The following is a 23,462-nucleotide window of genomic DNA, read 5'->3' on the forward strand; positions in this document are numbered from 1 at the left end:
AACCACACGAGACTAGGAGGGGAAAATAATCTCTTTGGGACAAGGGAAACTTTTTGAGGGCTAAGTTGTGCTTAGCTCTGTGTGCTGGCGCAGGGAGCCCTTTTGCCCCTCACAGCACAGTTACACAGCAGGTAGGTATCACTGGTCTCTCATCAGGAGTTTATAAAATACTGGTAGAGAAATACAGTATGGAAAATCTGTTTTATTCACACAACATCTAACTCCAGCGCACCGGTCCGAAATAGAGTAACATGGCCAATGTATTTATAATTCACAGTGCTGGCAGCTCTGGAGCGCTGCCTTGCTGGAGCCTGGGCAGAGCGAGGGCCTCAGCCCCCATCTGGCAACCCGGTTTTGCTGAAGAGACACTCTATTTGAAACCTGCTCTTTGCTGCACGTCTTCCCGGGGGAACGAGGATCGGCACCAGCACTTCAGCAGCGCATCTCCTCCCTCCCTCTAGCACAGCTTAGCCTCGGGAGAGCCATTCTGCAGCCTGTGTTTGGATGGGGGGGAAGGGGGAAGAAGGCAAAGAGTTATTTTTCGTAAGATCTGCTGCGGAAGGCTGAAAACAGCCAGGTTTCCAACCTCTTTCCTTTGTTTGCCTTAGGTCTCTCAATTTCTATATCAGGCTCTGGTTCAGCTTCCATTAGCGCTTCCTCATCAACATCGTTAACAATGGTTTCCTCACTGAGGGTATCACTAGGATTACACTTACTGCCAGAATCCTCTGGCACAAAATCACTGTCTGAGTCAGAGCAGAGAAATAATTAACCCTCATGATACTTCTCTGAGGAATGAACAGAATACCTAATAAGATTTATGGGGCATCAAATTGGTCCTGCTCCTAAGGAGAAAAGCGTCCACACGCTGAAGTTAGCGCTGCTGCCGAGGAGTGAGGAGGTTCCTGTGTCAAAGCAGGAGACATCTTCACCTCACCTGTAAGCGGCCTGCATTACCTTAATTGCGTTAGTTACCTTACATGTCTAAACAGAAAACCACTTGTTTACCGCTCTGGCCCTGGATTAGATCATGGTTTCATTACCCAAAAAAACTATCAGTGTCAACGGATTCTCAGCTGCTGTGAAACTGGTCAGGCTGGAGTCAGGCAGGGCAAGACTATCTTACTCGAAATTACCAGCATCTGATTTGCAAACAGCCTTCAAACCCTCCTGATCATATTCTCGATCTATAAGACTAGATTTATGATTCAACCTACAACTCCAGAAACTGAAATAGAACTGCTGGAAAATTTTCCCCGCATACGGAGAAGAATGTTGGCCCACAGAGAAGAGAAATAAGCATCAAGATTTACACAAATTTGCATGGTTTTGCTGTTTTCAACTCTAGAGACAAGAATTTTCCTTCCCTCCAAAAAGTAATCAGTCACTTCAGTGGCAGACATTCGCAAGCAAAGCTAATTAACTTTCTAGGTCCAGAAGGATCTCCTCCCAAAAGCTGATAATATGTCTCAGTGGGGTAGGAGAAGGATAGTACAGTCCTAGCTGGCTGGGAGGGATCTCTGGAGAAGTACATATCATACAGATTTCTGTCTGCAAAATACAGTAGTCTGCTAAGATCTGGAAGCCTCAAAATCCTTTCACTTCTGCTGGGAATTTAGTTCAAAGCAGCTGCATGTAAATTTTGCATAGCAAATGCTACGCTGGCAAATCTTTCTCATGATTCTTGTTTTTAAATCAACAAGAGTAAACTATATAGAAGAGGAGCTAGCTTTAGGGCAGCCAGATTTACCCTATCTGTTTTAAAATAAAAGTGAAAACAACCCTAAGGAGAAAAGAAAAAAGGATTTGAAATCTGTATGAGCAGACGCACTGCCCTGCCTCATCTCTTCGTGCTGCATAAGGGGGACACAGATTGGCTGAATCCTTATAAATAGAGATCTGGTACAGAGACTCCTCAGAAAACATGCAGCTACTGTTCCCAGTTCCTCTCCCTCCCAGCCAGCAGTGGGTAAGAGGCAGGGAGACACGGAAGGAGGGTCAGCATCAGGCTGGCAATTGCCTGAAGGCCCCTCATCTTTCTCCAGGCCCTAAAACGAGAAAAGCAGTGAATATTTCCTCCTTGGTTCACATTCCTTGCATGTGTGTTTCTGGTATCTGTGCGACCTCTAAACTTCTGCCTCATCTGAAAGAAGGGGGAACTTTGTCATCTATTCCTGAAGCAGGAAGATCATGTCAATCTTTGACTTACTTCATATGCATAAAAAAAAACGAAATCGGTAAAAGATGCTAATGGAGAGAGAAAAACACCTCAGCGAGAATGCAATTGTTAGGACACATTTCAAATGTTGTTAGTAGTTATCCCTTCAACATAAAGTCACAGCCCTGGCGTGTAATTTATACAGATATTCTCCCTGCACCCACACCTACACACTACCTAGATCTCCTTTCATATTTTTCATGTACTCCAAATCTTATGAAAACGCTAAACTTACAGATTTGAGGTTAAAACTCCTCTGCGGGACTCAAGCCCACCAAAGGGCCAGGTAAATACTTGCAACCTCCGTGAAAGGATCGTAACAGCAGCACCATGATGGAAGTAAGGAAGCCCTTCCCAGCACAGAGCCCGGCTCTTACATACGCTTTATGTGGGCCCGCGAGCCCGATAGCTACACAAGCTCTGTATCAGACATCTTTTATAGAGAGCTGCCACACTGTTCCAAAGGAACGTGTGTGCTTGCAGTTGTTGCAGGAATTGGCAATGCAAATGCCGAGAATCCACTTGGACACTAATTTGACCGTAATTGGGACCTCTCCCTGCACCAACTCTTGACCAAAGACAAACGCTCAAACAGGAGAGCTTGAGGAGCCTGCAGAGGCTTTAGTCTGCTGTGCATTCTCGGCAACAGCTGCTCCGCACAAAGTTTTTCTACTGTTGTAACTACGGGAAGGGGTATATGGGAAAACAGCTGCACCGCTGCAGCTTCCCGAGTTCTGCCTGCCAGCTGAGCTGCCCAACACGCCCGCCTGTGCGCGCAGCGCGGGGCAGCGGCCGGCGTCCTCTTCTGCCTGCAGCTGAGGGGATGGGAGAAGTTGCTGATTCAGATCCACTCCCCCTGCTCAGCCCGTCCTACTTCTTCTTGTGGAAATTACCACCTCTTCAGATCTGCCTGCGGAGTGGCTCCTGTGGACACCCCCTAACCTACTTTGGTCAACCTGAGCCAGACTTAGCTTAAATGGATTAAGTGGGAGGTTTTTGCTAACCCAGTTTGATTGAAGTGGGTTAAGGGGCACTCACACAAGCATCTCTGCAAACACATGAGAGGGCATTAATTCCTGGGAAAAGGCAATGACAAGTGGCTGGGACTACCAGCCTCTTTTACTGACACAGCTAAATCAAGAGCCCACTCGAATGAGGCCGCGCAACTTTAGGGACAGGCATGAATCTACTTTGCAAACAGCAAAAGTTACTGTTTCCCACCAGCTGCGTGTTGCAGCTCTCACAACAGCACAGGGGGAAGGGGAAGCGTGTTACTCTCTCGCCGCAGCAAGAAGTCGGCAGGGTTCGCCTGCCAGGAAAGGTCAAGCTTTAGCATTGCAGCCGACTGGGAACTGCTCATGTCTTCCTTTCTGCAGGCTGAACGGAGAGGGAGGTAATTTCCATCTGATCTGGGCTGAGACATGTAGTTTAGAATTAGAAGTCAACTTAGTTAAAAGTACCGAAAGCCCTTCCGCCGCAGAGGCAGTTACCCCGCTCCGGAGGACTCGGGAGGGTATCGGTATGAGCATCTAATCTCACTTGCCCCTTCTGGTGGTTCGTGCTCTTCAATTACGTCAGCCACGGCAGCATGAATAGCACAGGTAAACCAGCCTTAAGTCATGCCTATCAAATAAAAAGCTTTTCTATTTAAAGATTAATGTAAGAAATCAATGTGCTTCTAGTGTCTGCCAGCAGATGATCTAACCCCATCTTAAGCATGCTCAGAAACTTCACGTAATGGTGATACAAAATCTATGAGCAGTTAATGCTAAGAGTGTCTGTCTGCTTCCAGAGTGCTTCAAATGCCGGTTCATGAGCTGGCTACCAGATGTGTTCTTCTTTTCCCCGAAGGCCATCACGAGGACTGCTATTTCATTCTCAAATCTCAGCAGTCAATGTTGTGACAGCATAGAGTCTGCTCTCTAACATATGTCTCTTGCATGACAGCACATTAATTTGAATATGTTATGATGCTGAAGGGACTAAGCTGACCACTTAACAGGAAGGGATGCATCTTTCTGGCTATCGGAAGCAAACAGCTTAACAAGAACACTGGCAGAACAGCATCCAAAAATGAAAGGGCAGTTTCTGTTAAGGCCAGGCTGGCGACACGGCCCTGTGTAGGGACAGCTCTCTTGCTAGTGTAATGGCAATTGACCTGCACATATATAAACTCCCTAACATACAGTAAGATTAGATTAGACCATATTAAATGTCAGGGTTTTTTCCTAACGGTTAAAGCAAACTAGGAAACAATGCTGCCCTGGGGAAGGTTATGGCTAAAATGTATGGCAAGTGTGGATCACGGCGTGCCCACGGCTGCGGGCTCCCAGTGGCCCTGATCAGGGACGTGTTTGGAGTGTGTTTCCTTTCACAGGAGCAAGGGCACTGGGGAAAAGGAGGGAGGAGAGTAACAGGCACCCAGGTCTCATCCTGACTTGAAGTTGTGACTTGGCTGGGACAGGCACCCGGGCAGGGCCCCGGATCCTGCTGCCCACATACAGCCTCAATTGTCATGAACTGTATTTTAACAATCAAGTCACACCAATATTTAATTACCCTGTTAGGACAGTATGAGTCTGAATCACTCGATAAGATGCCTGTATGCAAGAGAAATAGAAAGTTAGCGTTGATGTAATTAACTATATATGGCTCAGCCTGGCCAAACCCATAGAAAGGAGCAGTACGTTTTGTGCTCCTTCAGGAGCACTCCTGTGGAGTGAAAACCTGTGGCTCGGTTTGGCATGTTATAACCCATCCAGGAGCATGAACTGCTTCTGACTGCAGACTCGGTTCTCATGGGTACTGAGATTCAGAAGCCAGTGAGATGTCAAAGACCTCAGATCTTACTGTACTCAAGATCTATCTGCATCCTTAGGCACATAAATGCCCTTTGAAAAAAAAAATAACCCCGTGTAATTAAAGTTTGCATCAGTACAAATCCCAAGCTGGTTTAGACCATACACACAGAAGAATGGAATGTATAATCACCGTGCCCATGCTTTCTCCTTAACTTCACTGAGGGCTGGGTTGAAGCTATTTTGAAAGAAGTGACTATATCTCCTTCTTTAAGCATTAAGCATTCCTGGCAGGAATAATTGCCCTGTAACTAACTCCTCATTAGCACTTTTTTAGACCTATATAACTGCGTTGACTTTATGTTGCTCCTGGTCCAAGAACAGGATTATCATCTCAGCACCAAAGTCTGCTCATAATTAAACTGTTACAGATACCTAAAAAAATCCACTGAAATAAATGGAAACTCTGGATTTACAGCAACATAACTGAGATCAGCGTTCGTCCTATTGTTTCCCATCAAATCCATAATTTAGCATGATAACGCACAGTGTTCTATACAAAGCTTCTTTTAACTGGGAAGACCAGCTTGTTTTACCCACCAGTAGTATGTCATGGTGACAGATAACTTATTTTAATGAATTTAATACTCTCATCTGAATTCCTTGTCCAGGAAAGAAAAATACATTTGCAAATAAGAATATGGCACCTGCTTTAGATTGAATAAAAGCATTAATGTGAAGAACAGGAAACCAAATATCTAACCTGGAGTGATGCTGAGCAGCTGCAACTTCCATGAACTTTGTAGGAGCTGCAAGAAGTCAAGATCTCCGTGGATGATATTTTAAGATATAATGCAAGGTCTTTTTCTACTGTTTTCTCTCAGTTTGTCATTTATGCAAAGGAAGACACTAGATAAAAAACTGAAGAAATTACCATGTGGAATCCAGATGCCTGAACATAACTATACGAAGCAGAACTTGCAGTGGCAATGCATGTAGAAGCTTGATCAAAGAGAGATCATTAATCATGTACATACAGGTTGGATGAGGGGGAAAGGCCTGAGGAAAAACCGCATGAAAAATCTTCATCGCACAAGTACTTACATTATTTCTTCATAGTTTTTTATGGCCTTAAATCCAAGCTAAAAAAGACATTATCTAAGGTGGTGTAGGGAATATAGCAAGGACGTACAAGGAGAGACTGAGGAAAGGGTAAATGAGGTTTTATAGCATTCCAGATTTCACTTACAAGTGATGGAATGGCCGGTAAGAACCGCTGGAATGATTTCTTGCATGGAAGAAAGCAGGAACTCAAGAAAAGAAAGCAAGATAAGTATGTATGTTTTAGCAGAATTCTTACTAACTACTAAATTATTATTGGCTGCATACCAAACACTCCACACAGTGATAAACAACCGTTCATTTTATTTCACTAAACAAAAAGCCCATTGAAAGATTTCTACTATTACTGCATTCACTGGAACTCACTTGAAAAATACAGTTTTGGACATACATCAAATACAACTTACAGCTGAATAACTGCAGTGGTCTAAGTTACTTTTCAAACATGTCAAGAAAATGTTCTGTTCTCCAAGCAAGAGGAGAATAACAGAGCAAAGCAGCGCACTAACTATAGGTATCACACATTCCCTGAGGCTCAGAAATAACCTCTCTTTTTTAATTGCCGAGATTTCAGCAACTGGCCTTGCTTTCAGGGGAGCTGGGGGGGGGAGGGGGTTCACATACCCCCACCCCCCCCCATTTTTGGTGGCAAGCCAGCAAAAACAGTAGGAATACCCATATCCTGTCTTGCCACCAAAAAACGTACATTTTCAACAGCTGTGTCAGCACAACAGTACGTAAGGCCGCACAGTAAACTGGAAAAATGAACTGATCTCGGTTAAAAAAAAGTGTTACTAAAAACAGTGCTGCTTTTAAGCCAAGCATTGATTTGAACCCCGGCGCAGAGTTACAAACAGCTGTGGCAGCACAAACGTGGGGCCATAGGTGGTGGTGGTGGCGGGGAAGAGGAAATACTGAAGATCAGCACCAGGAACAGGCTATGTGGAATTGTGTATCAGGCTGCATATAACTGTCATAGTGACACATCACACAACGTAAGGACAATTACGAAATCCCTCTCTCTGTCCCTTGCCCTGGCTGCTGCAGTTTGTTACCTTCAAAGTTGTGCATATATAACGGATTTAGAAGCTATATACTAAATCATCTGGTTAAGGAAAAATAAATACCAAAATGGGTTTGTTTTCTAATCTTGCTCTGTTACATTAGCTTAACTGAAGAAATTGTGTATTACAGCACTACTGACTGGCCATTGGCAAGCTCTTAAGACAACTCTTGTGTCAAAGAACACGTTACGGATCCCGAACATTTGAGTCAAAATGAAAACCCTCTGAAAAGCAACTCTAAGGTGCTTCTGAATGGACAGCCCAAAATTGGGACTTCTCCTTCAGAAAGAAAATATCCACGTCCCACTTGAAAACCTGGATCCAAATTTGGTGAGCAATGGTTCTGTGAAATGTTATGCATGTTACAGGATTTGCACTCCCCACACCCTTCATTTTCATGTATTATGTGTATGTGAAACACTACCAAAACCAACTCCCACTTTGCTGTTATAAATGGCTACCCAAAACTTAAGATAGTGGAGAAGCATTCCCTGCAGGTTAGGTTCCGCGTTTGGGATAATTGCTTTAGGCTCTGTCAGTACATCTATCACCTTTACTCAGAGCTGTTGATTATCAGCCTCTCTGGAAGACAACTCTCACATTTCTGAAGCTGGGTTCTCAGACACAGCAGCATCTAAACTCTGTCAGCAGTTCTGGAAAGAAAAAAAAATGTCTTAAGTCTTTCCACTATTCATAGCCTCCACTCATTGGTGCAAAACCCTTTAACAGAATTGTTTAGACCACATAACACCCACAAGACGCAATTTATTAAAGTTTGGCAGTCTAATCACTGCAGACTTTTTCAGGGTTGATCCCCACAGTAACAATTATTTTCTGCTTTACTGACTCAGGGAAATTCATTCTAGTTTTTCTCCCCTTACCTCCCATCCACCCTTTTATTTCTATGCCATGTTTCTTCATTCTCCCTTGCGCCTATTGTGCCTTTTGTCAAAAAAACTACAGCTAGTATTTCCCCATGTTGCTAGCGGAGACTGGAGCGGCCTGCATAATTTGTCCCCTTACATGCAGATCTGCCCCAAACTTTCCAGTTTATTTGTTTGGCCACAATGTTGAGGTTTGCTCAGTTCATTGAAACGAACTTGAAGTTGTGAGTCATTATCAGGAGCTTCTGGGTTTTCACTGTGTCCCCATGAAAAAAAGAAGAGAGGACTGACATTTTTACGTGTTTATTGCAATCGCAGCAGTTACACAAGTCACGTAACATAGCCGGAGCTTTGTACTGTGGCTGGCTACAATCTTTGTGCAATTAAGAACAAAAATAACAGGTCACTAAAGGGAATAAGGTTTTAAAATGTAACAGGAGAAATTGTGGATTTTGTTTCCTCCCTCATTTCTCTTTTGAAATGAATTGTCAGTTTTATGTAAATGCTTTACACGCAGACACATGCATATTTGAAAAGCAGGGTTCCCCAAGATCTTCGTAATTTCTTAACTTTCAGTCTCTTTCCGAAAGCAGCAGCGGTACTTCCAGCGCCACGCTGAGCCTCAGCACCCCTCCGAGATGGCTGCGGCTGCCCGGCGGCCCAGAGAAGCCAGCGAGCTGCTCCGAAACACCCTTTTTGTTCAACATGGAGCTACCCCGCAGCTTAACAAAGCACCTTCCAGCCTGGGAAAACCCGGGCTAGACTCAGTTGTAAAAGCGAACCGAGTTAACACCACACCGGTGGCCCGCTCGCCCGCCCGGCCGGGGCTGGCCTTCGGCCCTGGCCTCACCTCCCGCCGGGCCCTCCTGGCCAGGCCTGGCCAGGCCCCTCGCCCCCACGCTGGCCCACCCGCGCCCCCAGGCCCCCCCGTGGGCTTCAGACCGGGAGGCTGACGCGGAGACGGCCCGCACCCGGCCTGGCAGAGCCCCGCAGGTGCCGCCCCCGCGGACCGCCCAGCCCCAGGCGGGCAGGCTGCCCCCTCCGCCGGCCGCGGGGCTCGAACCCGCCACCCTCGCCCGGCGGGCCGCCAGCGGCGCAGCCACCAATGGGAGCCTTCACCTGCGCTGTGGGCGGGAAGGTGCCTGCCGGCAGCCCGCCGCGCCTGGCGGGGTCGCTGTGGCAACCGCGCCGCCCTCCGGGCTCCCCTCTCCGCGCCGCCGCCCGCCCTGCCTTCGCCGCCCGCGCTCCGCCGGCAGGGCCAGAATCTCTGAGTCATGCGCTTCGCGATTGGCCGACAGTTTCCCGCCGACCAATGGGAGGTGCCGGCTTGCGGTGACGCAGCGCCCGCCTTCGGCGCCATCTTGCCGCCGGCGCGGGGAGCGGAGCACCGTGCCGGGCCGGCCCCGCCATGCCGCACTACCAGGCCTGGGAGGAGTTCACGCGCGCCGCCGAGAAGCTCTACCTCGCCGACCCCATGAAGGTGGGCGGGGGCCGGGTCGAGAGGCCTCGCGGGCGGGCGGGCGGGCCTCCGCCGCCCGCGGTAGGCCCCGGGGAGGTGCGGCTCTGGGGTGAGGCGGTGGGCGGCGGCGGCTTGGTGGCTCCGGCGCTCCCGCTTGGTGTGCTCTGGCCGCCCGAGGAGGCAGGCGGTCCCCGGAGCCCCGGCGGGCCGCTGCGGAGCCGGACGGTGCGGCTTGCCGGGGAGGATGCGTGTCGCAGCCGGGCCGTGGAGCCCGCTGCGGCGTCTCGCCGGGAGCGCGGCTGTGCCGCCCCCGCCGGGAGCAGCGCTGCCGAAGGCGGCCGTGGCTGTGCGCAGCTGGCAGTGCTCGGCGGGGCGCCCGGCGCGCACCGGCTGGAGGGGATTCTGGAGGTGTAGCCCAAGCGGCCTGCACGGGGGGGAACAAGAAGCAGCAGCAAGGAAGGGGGCTGCTGGCTGGTGTCGCGCCTGGCCTTCCTTTTCCACGAAACGGGAGGAAGTTATCACTTAACAGCCCAAACAGGTTCACAGGGGACGGCGTTCAGGTGTCGTTACCAGCGACGTGTGTGAACCTCGAGAACCCAACGTCAGAGACGTCGCGCTTATTTGCAGCGTACCTGTGCATCGGAAACCGGGATTAAAAGATTTCTGTTGAATGAAGAGTGTGTTGAGAGTTGGTTTATTTTATGAGTTTACAACATATAAGATCATATCATTTGAATTTGTCTTCCTAAAATATTAAAAGAAAGCATTCATTAGCTCTTACATTATATTGTTGCCTGCAGTGTTGCTTCAGATGGGAAGGTGTTAGCTTCCTAAAGAATATTTGCTCTAGGAATTAACTTCTTGGTATATGACTGCTTTTTATTTCTGATAACTTTTTCAGGAGTATAGTTTGTGCAAACATTAAAAGCAACTTCAGTCTTCAGTATTAGCATTGCATTTTAGCCAAGAAGTAGCACAAAAGGTAACGTGGAACTCGTATGCCTGAAAAAACTTCTGTAAGAAAGGCCTAGTTTTCTTCACCAAAAATAGAGGACACACAGAAACCTTCGGAAGTAGTGTTCAGTAGTGTTTAACTAGCACGGTTGACCACTTCACATGCAGTTGTCACCTATCTGCTTATAATAAAATGAATTGTTCTGTTTTATGTTTTTGCGCTCTGTAATATCCAATTAAATGAAAACGTTTGGGAGGGACGCGTCACTGCAGCCAGGAGTTGCTCTTCCCCTTTTCTTAAGGGATGCCCAAAGGCAATCTCTTCCCACCCATGGCAATAAACTTGTCTATTTACGAAGGAGTTTACATAGGCGCCAGGGTCACAACACGAGTACCCTCCTTTTAATTTGCTGGAGAACTAGCCTGCTGGAGAGCTAGCCTGAGAAGCTTTTGTGTGTAATCGGGCTTGTCAGGAAACTGGAGGAATAACAAGAATGGCGGGAGATGGGTGTGCGTTCTTCGTGGGCTGGCAAGGCTAGGTAGTGAGTGGTCTTGCCTTTTGCGGGAGCGAGTTATCTATGGAGTCCATGCCTGCTGCTTGTGGCAGCCTCTCCTGTGCTTTTGGGCCTGCTCAGTCGAGAGATGTGCTGTTACACAGCTGTTGTGGTGGGAAGGTGACAGTTTGTTAAACAAGAAGGGTAAATCTGAGGACATCCATCTTAGAGCAGGAATTTCAAAATATATTTTGTAGTCAAGGAGGTTGTTGACTATTAGCACAGGTCACTGTACGACAAAGGCCTGTTTGTAGTGTGAGTTCAGAATGTTCTCAAAAGGACACCTTGCTTTGTTTCTAGTTACTGCTGCTAGTTGAGAGTAGAAGTAATAGATACGAAGTCTGTGTGGCTAGTTCTGCATTTAGAAGGATGCATTTGATGCTCAGTCAATTGCTGAGGATGTTGATTTTTATCACCGTGGTTTTGAGAACTTTGGTGATTTGAGAGTCCAGAAGGACTGCGAACAGGTGAAAACTCAGGGCAGGTGACTACAGTAGTAACTGTTTAGTGAGAAGTTGAATGCTTGCTTTCAGACTTCAAATTTAGCCTTATTGAGTCTTGAAAGCAATTTAATTTGCAAGAGCTCTCTTCAGTCTTCTGATTTTAGTTACTCTAAAAATGTTATTCTTGTACCACCCTTTTCACTTGCAAAACATCATAACACTTCAAATCTGTCTGTAGGTTTCAGTGCAGCTATTGAATTAACTGTAGCGACTGGAAATACAACTTTTTAAGATAATAGTTTAGGTACCGTAGAAGAAAAAGCAGTAATGTTGAGCTTACCCCCCTCAGTTAATAGCTTTCAAGTCTTCATGCAGAACTTTTTTATTTTTAAGTGTTTCAAGCCTATAAACACAAGCTTCCATTTAGTTTTTCTGAAGTGTGATATATGGCGAGGGGGTGTCTTATATTGACATGACTCTTGTAGTTTATCTTACCTGTCACTGAGGTCCCTGCAACTGTCGTTGCTGTGTTTGTAGTGGGTTTGAACGTGCCCCATGTTAAGTTTCCTGATGCTATTACAATAGCAGTTTGGTATGTTAGGCAGGGAAATAATGATGGTTCAACTTCCAAACCATCCTGGTGGTAGGATTAGTGGCCAGCAGAGCTGAGGATCACCATAATGAAATGAAAATGTGAAGCAGTACATAATTCTAACAAAAGGTAGTCTGAATTTGGGCAGATTTCTTTCAGATAGCTGTAAGTGCTAATTCGTAAAATGTTTGTCATTTCAGGTGCGGGTTGTTCTCAAATATCGACATTGTGATGGGAACCTCTGTATCAAAGTAACGGACGATGTAGCTGTAAGTACAGAATATATTCCCTTCAGGGCTTATTGTACCTCTTATGGACTCGCATTTTGCTGTCAGTCAGCTTGTGAACTCTCAGCCATTGCCTTGAGAGTGCCTGTCGGTTTTCTGAAAACTTGTGCCCAGCCTTCCCTAGCTGCTGTGTCTGTGACTGACATTAACCTGTGGTTCAACTCTGCACAGTCCATGGAGAGTTCTAACACTTCAGTGTTCTTTATGGGTGTCAACGTAACTATTTTGGGATTCTATGGAAACAAGGAAAACGAGCACTACAAAAATCTTGGACCCTCTGTCTATCTGAAAATGCTTCATGGAACTACATTGGTAGCTTCTGCTGAAGCGTTTCGGGAACATCTTCACACAGATGTGTTTACTAATGCGACTGTGGTCCTTTTAATTTGTTCAGAGTGGTGACAGCTTCCAACCATAGGATAAGCTCCTTATCTGTGATAATGAGACAGTGGAGAGCTGTAAGACCAAATGACAAGATCCGCTTGCAGTTCGGAGATCCCATCTTCTGAAACACTGTTATGGTGTGTCAGTTAGGCATTCAGTAAAAACTGTGTGGTACGTACACACAACATGGAATTCTGCAGTGTCCTTCCAAGGGTTGCTGTACAAGGAGGTGGAGCAGCTGCACTTGCTGGTTGCCCTTGTTCTAAATAGTCTGGGAGGATGCTTAGAAGCGTGTGTGGGCCTGGGATGTGAGATGGTGGGCAGCAGGTAGAAATGCGTCAGCGTGCACGCCAGCAACACGTTCTTGGTGCTAGTGATGTTATAGTCAAGTTCTTGTTCTGCAATCCAGAGTAAGAAACAGTAGTCTGCCCTTCTCTTCTCTTCAGACTTGGAAAAATCAGGTTTCTTCTTTCCAGGAAAAGTAGCCTGGCATTGGTATTTCCAATACCTGGGGGAGAGGTGAAACTCCAGTACTGACACTTCTTGATAGGGTAATAGGGCTTAGTGTGGGCGAGATGTGAGTACGGGGCACTGATAGCAGGGGAAAGTGAAGAGCAGTTAAATAGAAATCTTCCGTAGGGGAAGGTTGGAGTCAGGTGATTCCCGAGCTTGGACCGTTCTCAGTTATAGGCCTTCTTACCTTCTTCCAGTCACGGGAAGCTGTTACGCCGGGGAGGGCAGGGGGTTGGTTTGGTTTTGTGGTTTTGGTTTTTGTCTAAAGGTGGGAAGGGGAGTTTTCCTTGCTGCTAACTCTGTAGAACTAATATAGCTGTTTTTCCTATTGTTTGTCTCTGAATTAATATAGGAATTTAATGCTGGCAAAAGTTGCCGTGTTGACAGCACTGAAGAATGGAGCATTCTGGTTTTTTTCATTGTTAAATCAGCCTGGGCAGTCATACTCATGCAGTACAGGTCTGAGGAGTGAGTTAGTCTGCAAAAAAACTAAGTGGTCTTTCTGTGATAAGTTACCAGCATGTTACTCTTGTTCCTTTTGCATTTACAGGCTTGTCACATGAAGGAGTTCCTTTTGACCTTACTCGAATGTTATGTTCCTTATTTAGGACTGTCTTAGAAACAGATTTTGCTTGGAGGATGGGGTCCTCTTCAGTGGGAAATACTGAACTCATTTTATGTCACTGGCAGTGTAACATTAAGGACTGTGAAAGGCAAAATAAACTTGCTTTCAGAATATAGAGAATAGGAAAGTAATTTCAGGTTTAAAATCTGCTTCTATTTTTAGACAACACAAACAAGGGTGTCTTTAAAGACAGCTTCAAAACCCAAGTTTTAGCACCTTTTTGAGAGAGAAGAAACTAGGATAAATCATGAGCTTCCCTATTTTCAAAATGGAAGGCATGAGCCTTTTGGAGAATCTTAAAGGTAAGCACAGGTGTGTGTGTATTTTAAAACAGGGTAGGTATGTGTTGGTGCTGCCTCATGGTAACAACATGCCACAAATGAATGTTTAAGTACTTACCTTGTTTTGTGTGTTCCAAGCACAAATTTGTTGTGACAGTAAACATGATAAAAACAGTTCAGTGAAATCTGATATTAAGCAACTTTCTCTTACAGTGTTTGCTGTATAGAACAGACCAGGCGCAGGACGTAAAGAAGATAGAGAAATTCCACAGTCAGCTAATGCGACTCATGGTGGCTAAGGAATCCCGCAGTGCTGCCATGGAAACAGACTGAACTGCTGAAAATAAAATGAGTGCTCCGGTCATATTTCACTGGAAGAAAATATCTCTTGGATTTGAACGAATACTGGGACAGGAGATGCTTTTATGTACCGAAGTGGACTGATGACAAGTCTGAAGCATTTCCCCCCTCCCCAGACTCTGCTTTGGAAAACTAGGAAAATAAATGCTTTCAATTGAAAGCTTGTATTTATTTTTGGGAATTGAACAAGAAACTATTCTTACACATTGGGTATGCTAAGAAGACAAGTAAATATTTTAAATCTACAGTACTTTGGTCTGAATTTGATGGGCCACAAGCATATTTCTGGAAAGTTAATTTTCATACAGATTTCATTGTGGTCATACCTTATGCTGGTGTATTCTCACAGTGAGAAGGTTTATTAACCTGACTAATACTGTAGCATGATGACTGGATCTAATAAATATTTACATAAATGATGTATATCACTGGGGTTTAGAAGAATGGATGTTTTCTGAACTGAAATGTTAAAATTGCCAATTTGTATTAGCAGTGTCACTAACAAGATTTTAGCTTTTAGTATTGATCTTGGTCATAAGCTGTGCAACATTATTTGTGATGCAGTTTGTAGAACTGTTATATTGGCTAAATAATTAAACATCTGTATTTAAAATTTAAAGTAAAACTTTGCTTGAATATTGCAAGAGACGATGAGAAACTGGGAGTTTCTTTTCTGCTTATGCAGATATTGCTATTAAAAAATGTATGTGGCTTTTTTCCGGTACTTGAACTATTTTATACTAGCAGGGGGGACCTTTTCCCATCCTTGTTTCAGACAAAGTTGACACATTCTAGAAGCTCTTGCCTATTATGTTACTAGAAAAATGCAACCAAATGCTATCCAGAGTCCTTATTTTAGCAGCTTGCTAACTGTGCATTTTCAAATGTTACATGTGGCAGATGGATGTCAGCCAACTGAATAAATGGATGAAAACCAGCTTAATAAATACTTAAATACCACTGTCAAAAATAGACCAATGCTCCTGTGGCTTAGACTTGTTTCTCATTGTTACCTCTGGTAGGGTGATGGAAGCCTTAACTGTCTTTTGCAAAGGCTTTTTGCTTGAAAACCCGGTAGCTGAAATTGATACTTGCTTTGACTAGATCTTGCATATTTAAAACCAAATGGATTTTTTTAATGTAATTATGCTATTGGTATAACTAGGCTTTTCCAGGACTAATGTTCTGGGTTAAACCAAGCCACGAAAGTAAAGCAGAGCCATACAAAGACTTGTCTGTAGTGGCATTTATATATAACAAAACAATCTACTTAAATAGCTACCTGCTGTCACTTACATCAAAATAATTGAGCTACTTGGAAGCAGTGGAGTTCCCACGTCTGCCGAGGGCTCGGAAGAAAACCCAGGCTTGAATATTGCATTAGAGTACTCTTTCAGCTGAACATATAGTGTTGCATATTGTTGGAAAATACTGCAGTGCTAAATTCCCAGTGGCTACTCAAATTCTCTTCTACAGGAGTGACTGGTACATATGTAACATTTTTCTTTTTGTATTGGCTTTTGAAATACAAGTAAGTCCAGAGAGGAGGCTAAACTTTGTTCGTAGTTAAACTTTAATAAGATACTGCAATGCTGAAAATTTTCCTTGATGCTCCAAATTATTATCTTAATATTTGCAATGTAGTTGCAAAGTAGTTAAACCATTTTTGTCTAAAACACTGTTCTGCAGTATGAATGGTTGCTACACAAAGTCATACAAGCGAAGATTTAAGCTGCTAAATTGGTAGGTGAAAAGGCTGCAGCTATTTTAGTGTAATTTTTGGACATCTTTTATAAATCGGTTTGGCATGTAAATGTCTTCTGTGAGCTGAGGTACAGAAAGGCTTGAGTGGTATTTGTTCATGCATGGAGGATAAAAGTAGAGAGAGAGGAGACTGTAGACAGACTTGGTGTACCAAGTGGCTGAAAGGCTTAGGCTATATGCTTTTATACTTCAGCAGGTTTTAGAGGGGGGCAGTTGCAGTACTATATATTAGAATAGCAGTTGTCAAGGAAAAGAGGCAGGGAAATGGATTTCTAGTTTTCTAAATTCAGAAATTATTTCTGTAAAACCATAAGGAAATATTAATGCTACTTTCATAAAAGCATGTGTTGTTAAGCTTGTTCTCCATATACTCGCAGAAAAACTACAGTGGTTCTGTGCAGTCATAATACACAATAATACTGATGAAGCTACTGCTTTAAAAAAAGAAAAAAAAAGCTTTTGGAAGCTTCTTTAGAAAAAGACAGGTGCTTGTTGACTTTTTCCTGGATTTTTCAGCAACTTCAGTACTGTGTTCATGGGGTGGTAGAAGAGCTGTGAACTCAAAGCTCTGCATATTCTTGCTTATACTCTTGTTGAGAGCGTGCATGTGTGCATACATACACTGATCACTTTTCTAATAAACTTTTGATGAGTTAGTCCATCTAAGTCCGTGCCAACTACTTGAATCGTGTCCACTGGTATGTGATAAAAAAATCAGCTTAGTATGGCTCCTGCACCGAAGGGGTGATGGAATGCATTGCATGTGAAGCACTGAATTTGGCAGCCCAGCATGTCAGCAAATGCTTCTCATCACCAGCTAGGAGTTTGTGCCAATTACAGGCTGCAAACAGGCAGCTCAGGAGCAGATAGGCAACCCGTGCAGTTACAGACAGGTAACCTTCTTCGCAGGAGAAGTGGAATGATTAAAAAAAAAGAGGACGTTTTCCCTTGCTATAGCTGATTTTGTTGCTGCATGTTAGTTATCTTCAGTAATTGTTCTGTTTTGTGAGAATAGTTTAATAAAGAATATGGGTCATGTTATTATACAAAGAAATTGGATTAGTTTACCTATGGAAATTCTGTTTTTCTGGTGTTCTCACTTCCTGGATTCTCTGAGTGTCTCAATTTCAGTTTTTCCTTTGTGCACAGCACTTAAGCTGACTTTGTGTCTTATGTGCAACTGCATCACTTCTGTTTTCCTTTAGGGGTTTTAACCCTGAGCTTCTCTGTATGTAGTCCATTCTGTAAGTGTATTCTGGATTACAGGAAGATCCTTAAATTATCTGTAGAAGTGAGAATTTTGATCACAGGTCTTTGTTTTAGAGATCCTTATGAAAGAGGCCTTTGTTTCCATTAAAGTCCTGACCTAACACTTTTAAGAGTGACAGATTTATTCTGGAAAAGTGGATGCTTTGGTGCCTGAGTCTGTCAAAAAGGGAAATGGAACTGAAGCCAGGCAGGTGTTTTTAAAAATGTTTTAACTTGTCAAAATAATTATATTTCATCGCAGTAAGTTCCTTCCCGCAGTATAAAAGTGGGTAATATTCAACATTTTGCTGTAATAAATGTGAAGAAACCCTGGTTTCTGCCAGATGCAGTCACTAAGACTTAGATGATCACTTATTACCATAGGTTGATCTTAAAGGATTGCGTCGTCTGGAAGGTGTGTTAGCCCTCTTGCTATAGGCAGAACAAATCCTCTCACTTCATTCATCTTAAGTAAGGATGGTAACATACTGTTGTCCCCCAATGCACCTGTACTTTTTTCACTTCTGTTCCTGGCTTAGGGGAAGATAAAATTATAACAGAGAAATGATACCGTAACCACATTTTAAATTAAGTTTGAGCTCTAAAGTGGAAAAATTAATATATAGCAAATAGGTGGTTTTTTTCTGTATGACTTATCTAGACTGCAGATTCTGCGCAAGTCCAATTTCCTTCAAGAGTCTGTGAGCATTAGTGGGTGACCTTAGGGAGTAGAAGCTTAGCTGAAAACAATACTATTCTTTGTACAATGCTCTGTGCTGAGGTAACTTTTAAATCTAATTGACTGAAACAAAGCTGTTTTGGTCAAGCATATCTAAGGAGTCTTCTTGTGAAGATCCTTTAAGAAAGGTATCTGCTAACTTTTTTAAAGGAAGCTAGTCTATGAAGAACTGCATCTAGTTTTTGCTTAAGTTAATAGTGATCTGCTTTTCAAGGCATGGGAGTGTCTATTCTGAAAAGCTGATACCACTTTAAAGGTAGATACTGCATGATAACAAGATAACTCAAGATAACACAACTGTTTGTTTACAAAAATTTTCTCTTTTACAAAGGCTTTGGACTGGTATTTAAATACAGGCAAGAGCTGAATTGTCTTTGTTGCTGGGGATGACATAAAAACATGCCTTTCATCTCTTAGTACTTTTACAATAAGTAGACTCTTTAGACTGACTTCCAGATAAACCTCCCCACCTTTATGCTGGGCTGAATTATCTCATTTGAATTACTACGCAGTGAAGGCAGATGTGGGCTGTTTACTCTGTAGAAATGTTATTTTTGAGATGAGAATGATGCCACAGTATTCTAGAAGCAGATTAATTACTCAGCAGAATACAAACCATGGTAGTTAGCTAACCCCTGCTTATTATGCAAGTTTGTGTAGGGCCTGTAACTGTTCTAAGAGACTAAATGCTCTCAGGAGAATGTGGGCGTAAACTGGACCGTGTAAAACTGAAGTCTATGGGAACTGAGCCAATAAAAACATGGTCACAGTGTGATAGCAGAGTTAATTGCCTTTGTGCATGTTCAGGCCCCATTGTTGAACGTAGTCTTTGTTTCTGGTGAAGGTACGTGCTCATTTTCTTGTATTGTGCCAAAGTTAGTTATAGGTATGTGTTCTCAGAGTCCTGTAATGGGAACGCAATTACTTTCTGCCCTTCTAAAAACATCTTAAGTCATTAGTGCCACCTCCAAGTGCTCTTACGTGAAAATGCCCCGTCTTCGAGTAAGAACCAGTGTGCTCAACCCATTAGTACTCCTCATACAGACAGTTCCTAGGTGGTGTTATAAAACTAAGAGTGTATTGTTTCTCTTAAACTGTAATGTTGGTATTTATGAAAGTGTTCTCTGTTTAAATCAAGACCAGCTCTGAGGATATGTTGCTTTGTTTTTGTAGAAGTTTTGATTTTGTGCTCACATTCTTCTGTCCCCTTTTTTGTGGTGATTCTTAGTCATATTGTTAGAACTTAAAACATCAGTCATACCAAGAGGTCTGGGAGAGATTTTTTTATTTCCTTTGAAGTTGTGTTTGCATGTTGGGTTCATTTTTTGTCTATAAGTGGTATCTGTTTATAAAAGGATTAATCTGCATTGTTCCGCTTCTACTGAGCAGAATCTTCCTGAGTATAAGCATGTGTTTACAGCAAGATTTCAAAGACTGGTTTTTTGGAGAGGGGGTTGAGTTTTCTGGACACCTACTGAATGGCTTTGCTGGCTGGTAGTGAGCAAATGAGAATTTGCTGTTTGCATTGGCTGGCAAAAATCTGTATTTTAACTGGGTTGCTCATGCATGTGAATACAGCCATCTATAATACAGTTCTGCTATCATTATGTGGCTAAAAGATGAAAGGCTTGCCTCAGGGCACTGACAAATGAGCTCTGGCAAACTGTGTGTGGCTTAAAGATGTTACCTCCCAAAGGCATCTGCTCCTTTAAGGAGTCAGCAGGCAGGAGGATGAACTCATGCCTGAAACATGTCCGTGTGAAAGTCAATGTCTTACTTCATATTCATGAAAAGATACCTTTTAAATTTGGGGGCAGGAGGGAAGCTGACCTTTTCAGTGAGTGATTGACGGTTGGTTGTTTTTGTTTTGTTTGGGTTTTTTTTTTATTTTTTTAAACACATTTGCTGCGGCAGTGCTACTGTATGGCTGAGGGCAGTAACCAAAGAAATAAACAAGATTCACCAGGGGATTGTTCGTTTGTGCCCAGAGGCAAACCTCCTCTGTGTTGGTCACACAGCAGACCCACATAACGTGACTATATTTAAACATGCAAATAACCAACCATGTTTTTAAGAGAGCAAACAGCTGCTTTGCAAATAGCTTCTTAACCAGTGCAGCAGTATTCCCTGTTGATCATCTACTAAATGTGCAAAGACTGGGATTCCACACCAGCCTTGGACAATGTAACAGCTGACGGCTCATCCCTGTTGCCTCTGTTGCACCGATTCTAGTGTGCCTCAGAGCCTCAGCTGAACCATTTCAATTTACCAGTGCATCAAAAAACTGAACTCCTTAATGTTCTGGAGAGCTGCTGGTTTGGTGTTCTGTCTGGTTAGTGTGCTCAGGTGGCTTCACAAAAGGTCAAATGAGTGTTAGAGGTGGCGAAATGGAGGGGTTGAGAGCTCCCAAGAGGGACGAGAAGAACGATGGGCATGAAAGAGCCAGCAGTTAGATTGGCTTAGGCTGCCATGGAACCACAGCCTAAATAACTTGCACCTTGTCATTTCCCTGACTTGCTTGTAAAAACCTCCTGTCTGTCCCATTAAATGCTCTGTAATGTACATGCCATACAATATTTACCTAAAAACTACATACGTCTGAGTTTGTTTCTGTATCGTTCTAGTTCATATGGATGGTACAGAAAGTGTGGAGCCAAAGATTGTAGATTATATTCTACCTAAAGGCCTGTAACACTTTGGTGGCCTCTCAAATGGAGTAACCAGAACTGAACACACGATACAAGGTGAAGATTTATAAAACGGCGTTGTAATTCTTAACATTCTTAAAGTGCTGATGTTGGGGCAGGGGTTTAAGAAGGGATCAGCATGTTGAAAAGCGTATGTGACTGCAGTAGTAACTGGTCAGTGTGCAGTAGCTCCAAACCAATACATTCTTAAGGCGCTTCCAGAATACATCCAGGTGGCCAACCCTTGAAACACCTACTGGGTAGGATTTCACTGGTGGTGAGAACGGACTATTTTGATTTCACAATCAGAGAAGAGTGGTTTTCTTCCTCATTCTTTTGAATTCTGTATTAAGCTTCCTTATTTTCTGACTCTTCATTCCTTTCTTCTTTTTCATTTGTTTTAAACTTATTCTTTCTCTTTAGATCTTCAGGATGTGTTCCTCTTATTTTCCTCTATATAGTTGATCATGGTGACTTTTTGGTTGGTTGGGGGATGAGGATTGTTACACAGTTGCATCTTTACTTTCTTCTGCTTGCAGGTGTAACAGAGGATTTCGTTCTCAAATCTGAGCTTCAATAGAGGGAGATTCTGCATTGTCGCACTTGCGAAGAGTACGTGTGCATGGGTCACAGAAGCATTAATAATAAACTGCATGACCAACTTCCTTATCCAATAATAGTATAAGAAAATATTTTTTCTGGATATCGAAAAGAACACTTAGGCTTTAGCAAATGAGAAGTTCCTTCAGCTCAAACACTGTGTTCGAGTATCTACCCAGACTGCTGCAATTAGTTTACTTTCCTGTAACGCAAATTGCATATACTTGACATTATTTTATTTGGCTGATGACTGCCTACTAGTCTACAACTCATAATGATATCAGCAATTCTCTATAATAATTTGTCATCAATATCTATCTTTTTTTTAAATTATTTCTTATATTGTAAAATAAAAGCCGTTCTCCAACCACATCTGTTGTTGTCAGTTTGCGCCTATATGAATCTTTGTCAGAACTCTCTGCCGTTTCCCTCACACTAGTAGTCCATCATGGCCACATCCTCCCCCTAATTTCTGTCTGCTGTAACAAACACCAGCTGCTTCAAAGGTGGATGCAAGGCTGTGCAATGCCCCTCTGCCTCAGCTCAAGACTCTAAAGCAAAAATAACTTTAAGGAATGCCGGACTATGGAGTTGCTCATGTTTTCAGTTTCTCTTGTTTGTTCGCTTTAGTGGTATTTGCATCTCTGGGTTTTCCTTTGACGGGCTGTGGGAGTTGTACAACTTTCACAATAAACAGCCAAAACAGTTCCAGTTAGGAGGAATGCATGTAAAGAACTGAACACTGGGGCTCTGCACTTGCAGAGATCCGTTTTGGACCCCTCCCAGTACAGACTGGGCCCTGTCCCAGTACAAAGTGGACTCCCTGTCCCCTTCCCAGTACAGACTGGGCTCCATCCCAGTAAAAACTCTATTCTCTTGGCATGTCCCAGTAGCCACTGGGCCTCCTCTCAGTACAAACTGGATCTCCTAGCCCCCTCCCAGTACAGGCTGGGCCCTGTCCCTGTACAAACTGGATCCCCTTGGCCCCCTCCGAGTACAAACTGGATCCCTTGGCCCCCTCCGAGTACAAACTGGATCCCTTGGCCCTCTCCCAGTACAAACTGGATCCCCTTGGCTCCCTCCCATTACAGACTGGGCCCTGTCTCAGTACAAACTGGATCCCCTGGCCCTGTCCCAGTACAAACTGACATCTGTAGCCCAAAGCACCTGAGCCTGAAGATGGCAGGGAGTGTTCTCATGTTTTGTTTAGTGTTAGGTAGTCCTGCGAGGAGCAGGGAGTTGAACTCGATGATCCATATGGGTCCCTTCCAACTCGAGATCTACGATTCTGATGTAATCTTCCTCCATTCTCTGTATGTTTGAGGTAATGTCTTTGCTCATTGCTGTTTACTACTACTACTGCCATAGGGCCTAAAAGTCCCGCTGATGAACCTGAAGCATTGTGTGTTTAGTAGTATTAAAGCACTGAGAAAAAATATTTACTGACTTGGCAATTTAAGACAGTTAACACCCGCAGGAAGACATATATGCAAGAGTGATATCTCCATGGCAGGAACTTTGAACTACCCTGTCAGCTTCATGAAAGGACGAACTGGAAGACACTAAGGAGGTAACAGGGTGCCTTCCTGGATGACTGAAGACACCTGTTTTAAGAATATGGAACAGCCTGGATAAAGTATGAAACTACTTCTTTAACAAGTTATAGAGGCTGGAATTACTGGCTAACTAGAGGTTAGGGTTGGCATTTTTATAACAAATAGGAGACTGAAGAAATGCAATTTTTCATTAACTAAAATACTCAAATACAGTATCTATTGGTAGCTGTAATAAAGTGTTATGACTATGGGACATAATACAGTTGCATTTTTATCTATCATCCTATAAAAGTTGTCATGTTTTACTAGAAATTCAACACAGTCTTATTT

At 43.7% G+C, this 23,462-nt stretch overlaps 1 protein-coding gene and 1 long non-coding RNA gene across 2 annotated transcripts; one reads left to right on the forward strand and one right to left on the reverse strand.

Moving 5' to 3' along the window:
• Window positions 1-205: 205 nt before the first annotated feature.
• On the reverse strand, window positions 206-9,294 carry LOC142080939 (uncharacterized). The gene is made up of 3 exons (XR_012673176.1): window positions 9,206-9,294; window positions 7,803-7,855; window positions 206-494 (listed from the first exon to the last, which is right to left on the reverse strand). It is a non-coding gene; the product is annotated as an uncharacterized LOC142080939 (long non-coding RNA).
• Window positions 9,295-9,398: 104 nt separating this feature from the next.
• SRP9 (signal recognition particle 9) lies at window positions 9,399-21,948 on the forward strand. Its single transcript, XM_075147228.1, has 4 exons — window positions 9,399-9,566; window positions 12,289-12,357; window positions 14,392-21,033; window positions 21,516-21,948. The coding sequence occupies exons 1-3, from the start codon at window positions 9,495-9,497 to the stop codon at window positions 14,509-14,511; spliced, it is 261 nt and encodes an 86-aa protein (XP_075003329.1). The 5' UTR covers window positions 9,399-9,494; the 3' UTR covers window positions 14,512-21,033; window positions 21,516-21,948.
• The last annotated feature ends 1,514 nt before the right edge of the window (window positions 21,949-23,462 follow it).

The sequence above is a fragment of the Calonectris borealis genome, chromosome 3, assembly GCF_964195595.1.
Source record: "Calonectris borealis chromosome 3, bCalBor7.hap1.2, whole genome shotgun sequence".
NCBI classification, from domain to species: Eukaryota; Metazoa; Chordata; class Aves; order Procellariiformes; family Procellariidae; genus Calonectris; species Calonectris borealis.

Coding starts and splice junctions, on each gene's coding strand:
- SRP9 (XM_075147228.1), top strand. CDS start 9,495: ATGCCGCACTACCAGGCCTGGGAGGAGTTCACGCGCGCCGCCGAGAAG. Junction 9,567..12,288: donor ACCTCGCCGACCCCATGAAG/GTGGGCGGGGGC, acceptor TTGTCATTTCAG/GTGCGGGTTGTTCTCAAATA. Junction 12,358..14,391: donor AAGTAACGGACGATGTAGCT/GTAAGTACAGAA, acceptor TTTCTCTTACAG/TGTTTGCTGTATAGAACAGA.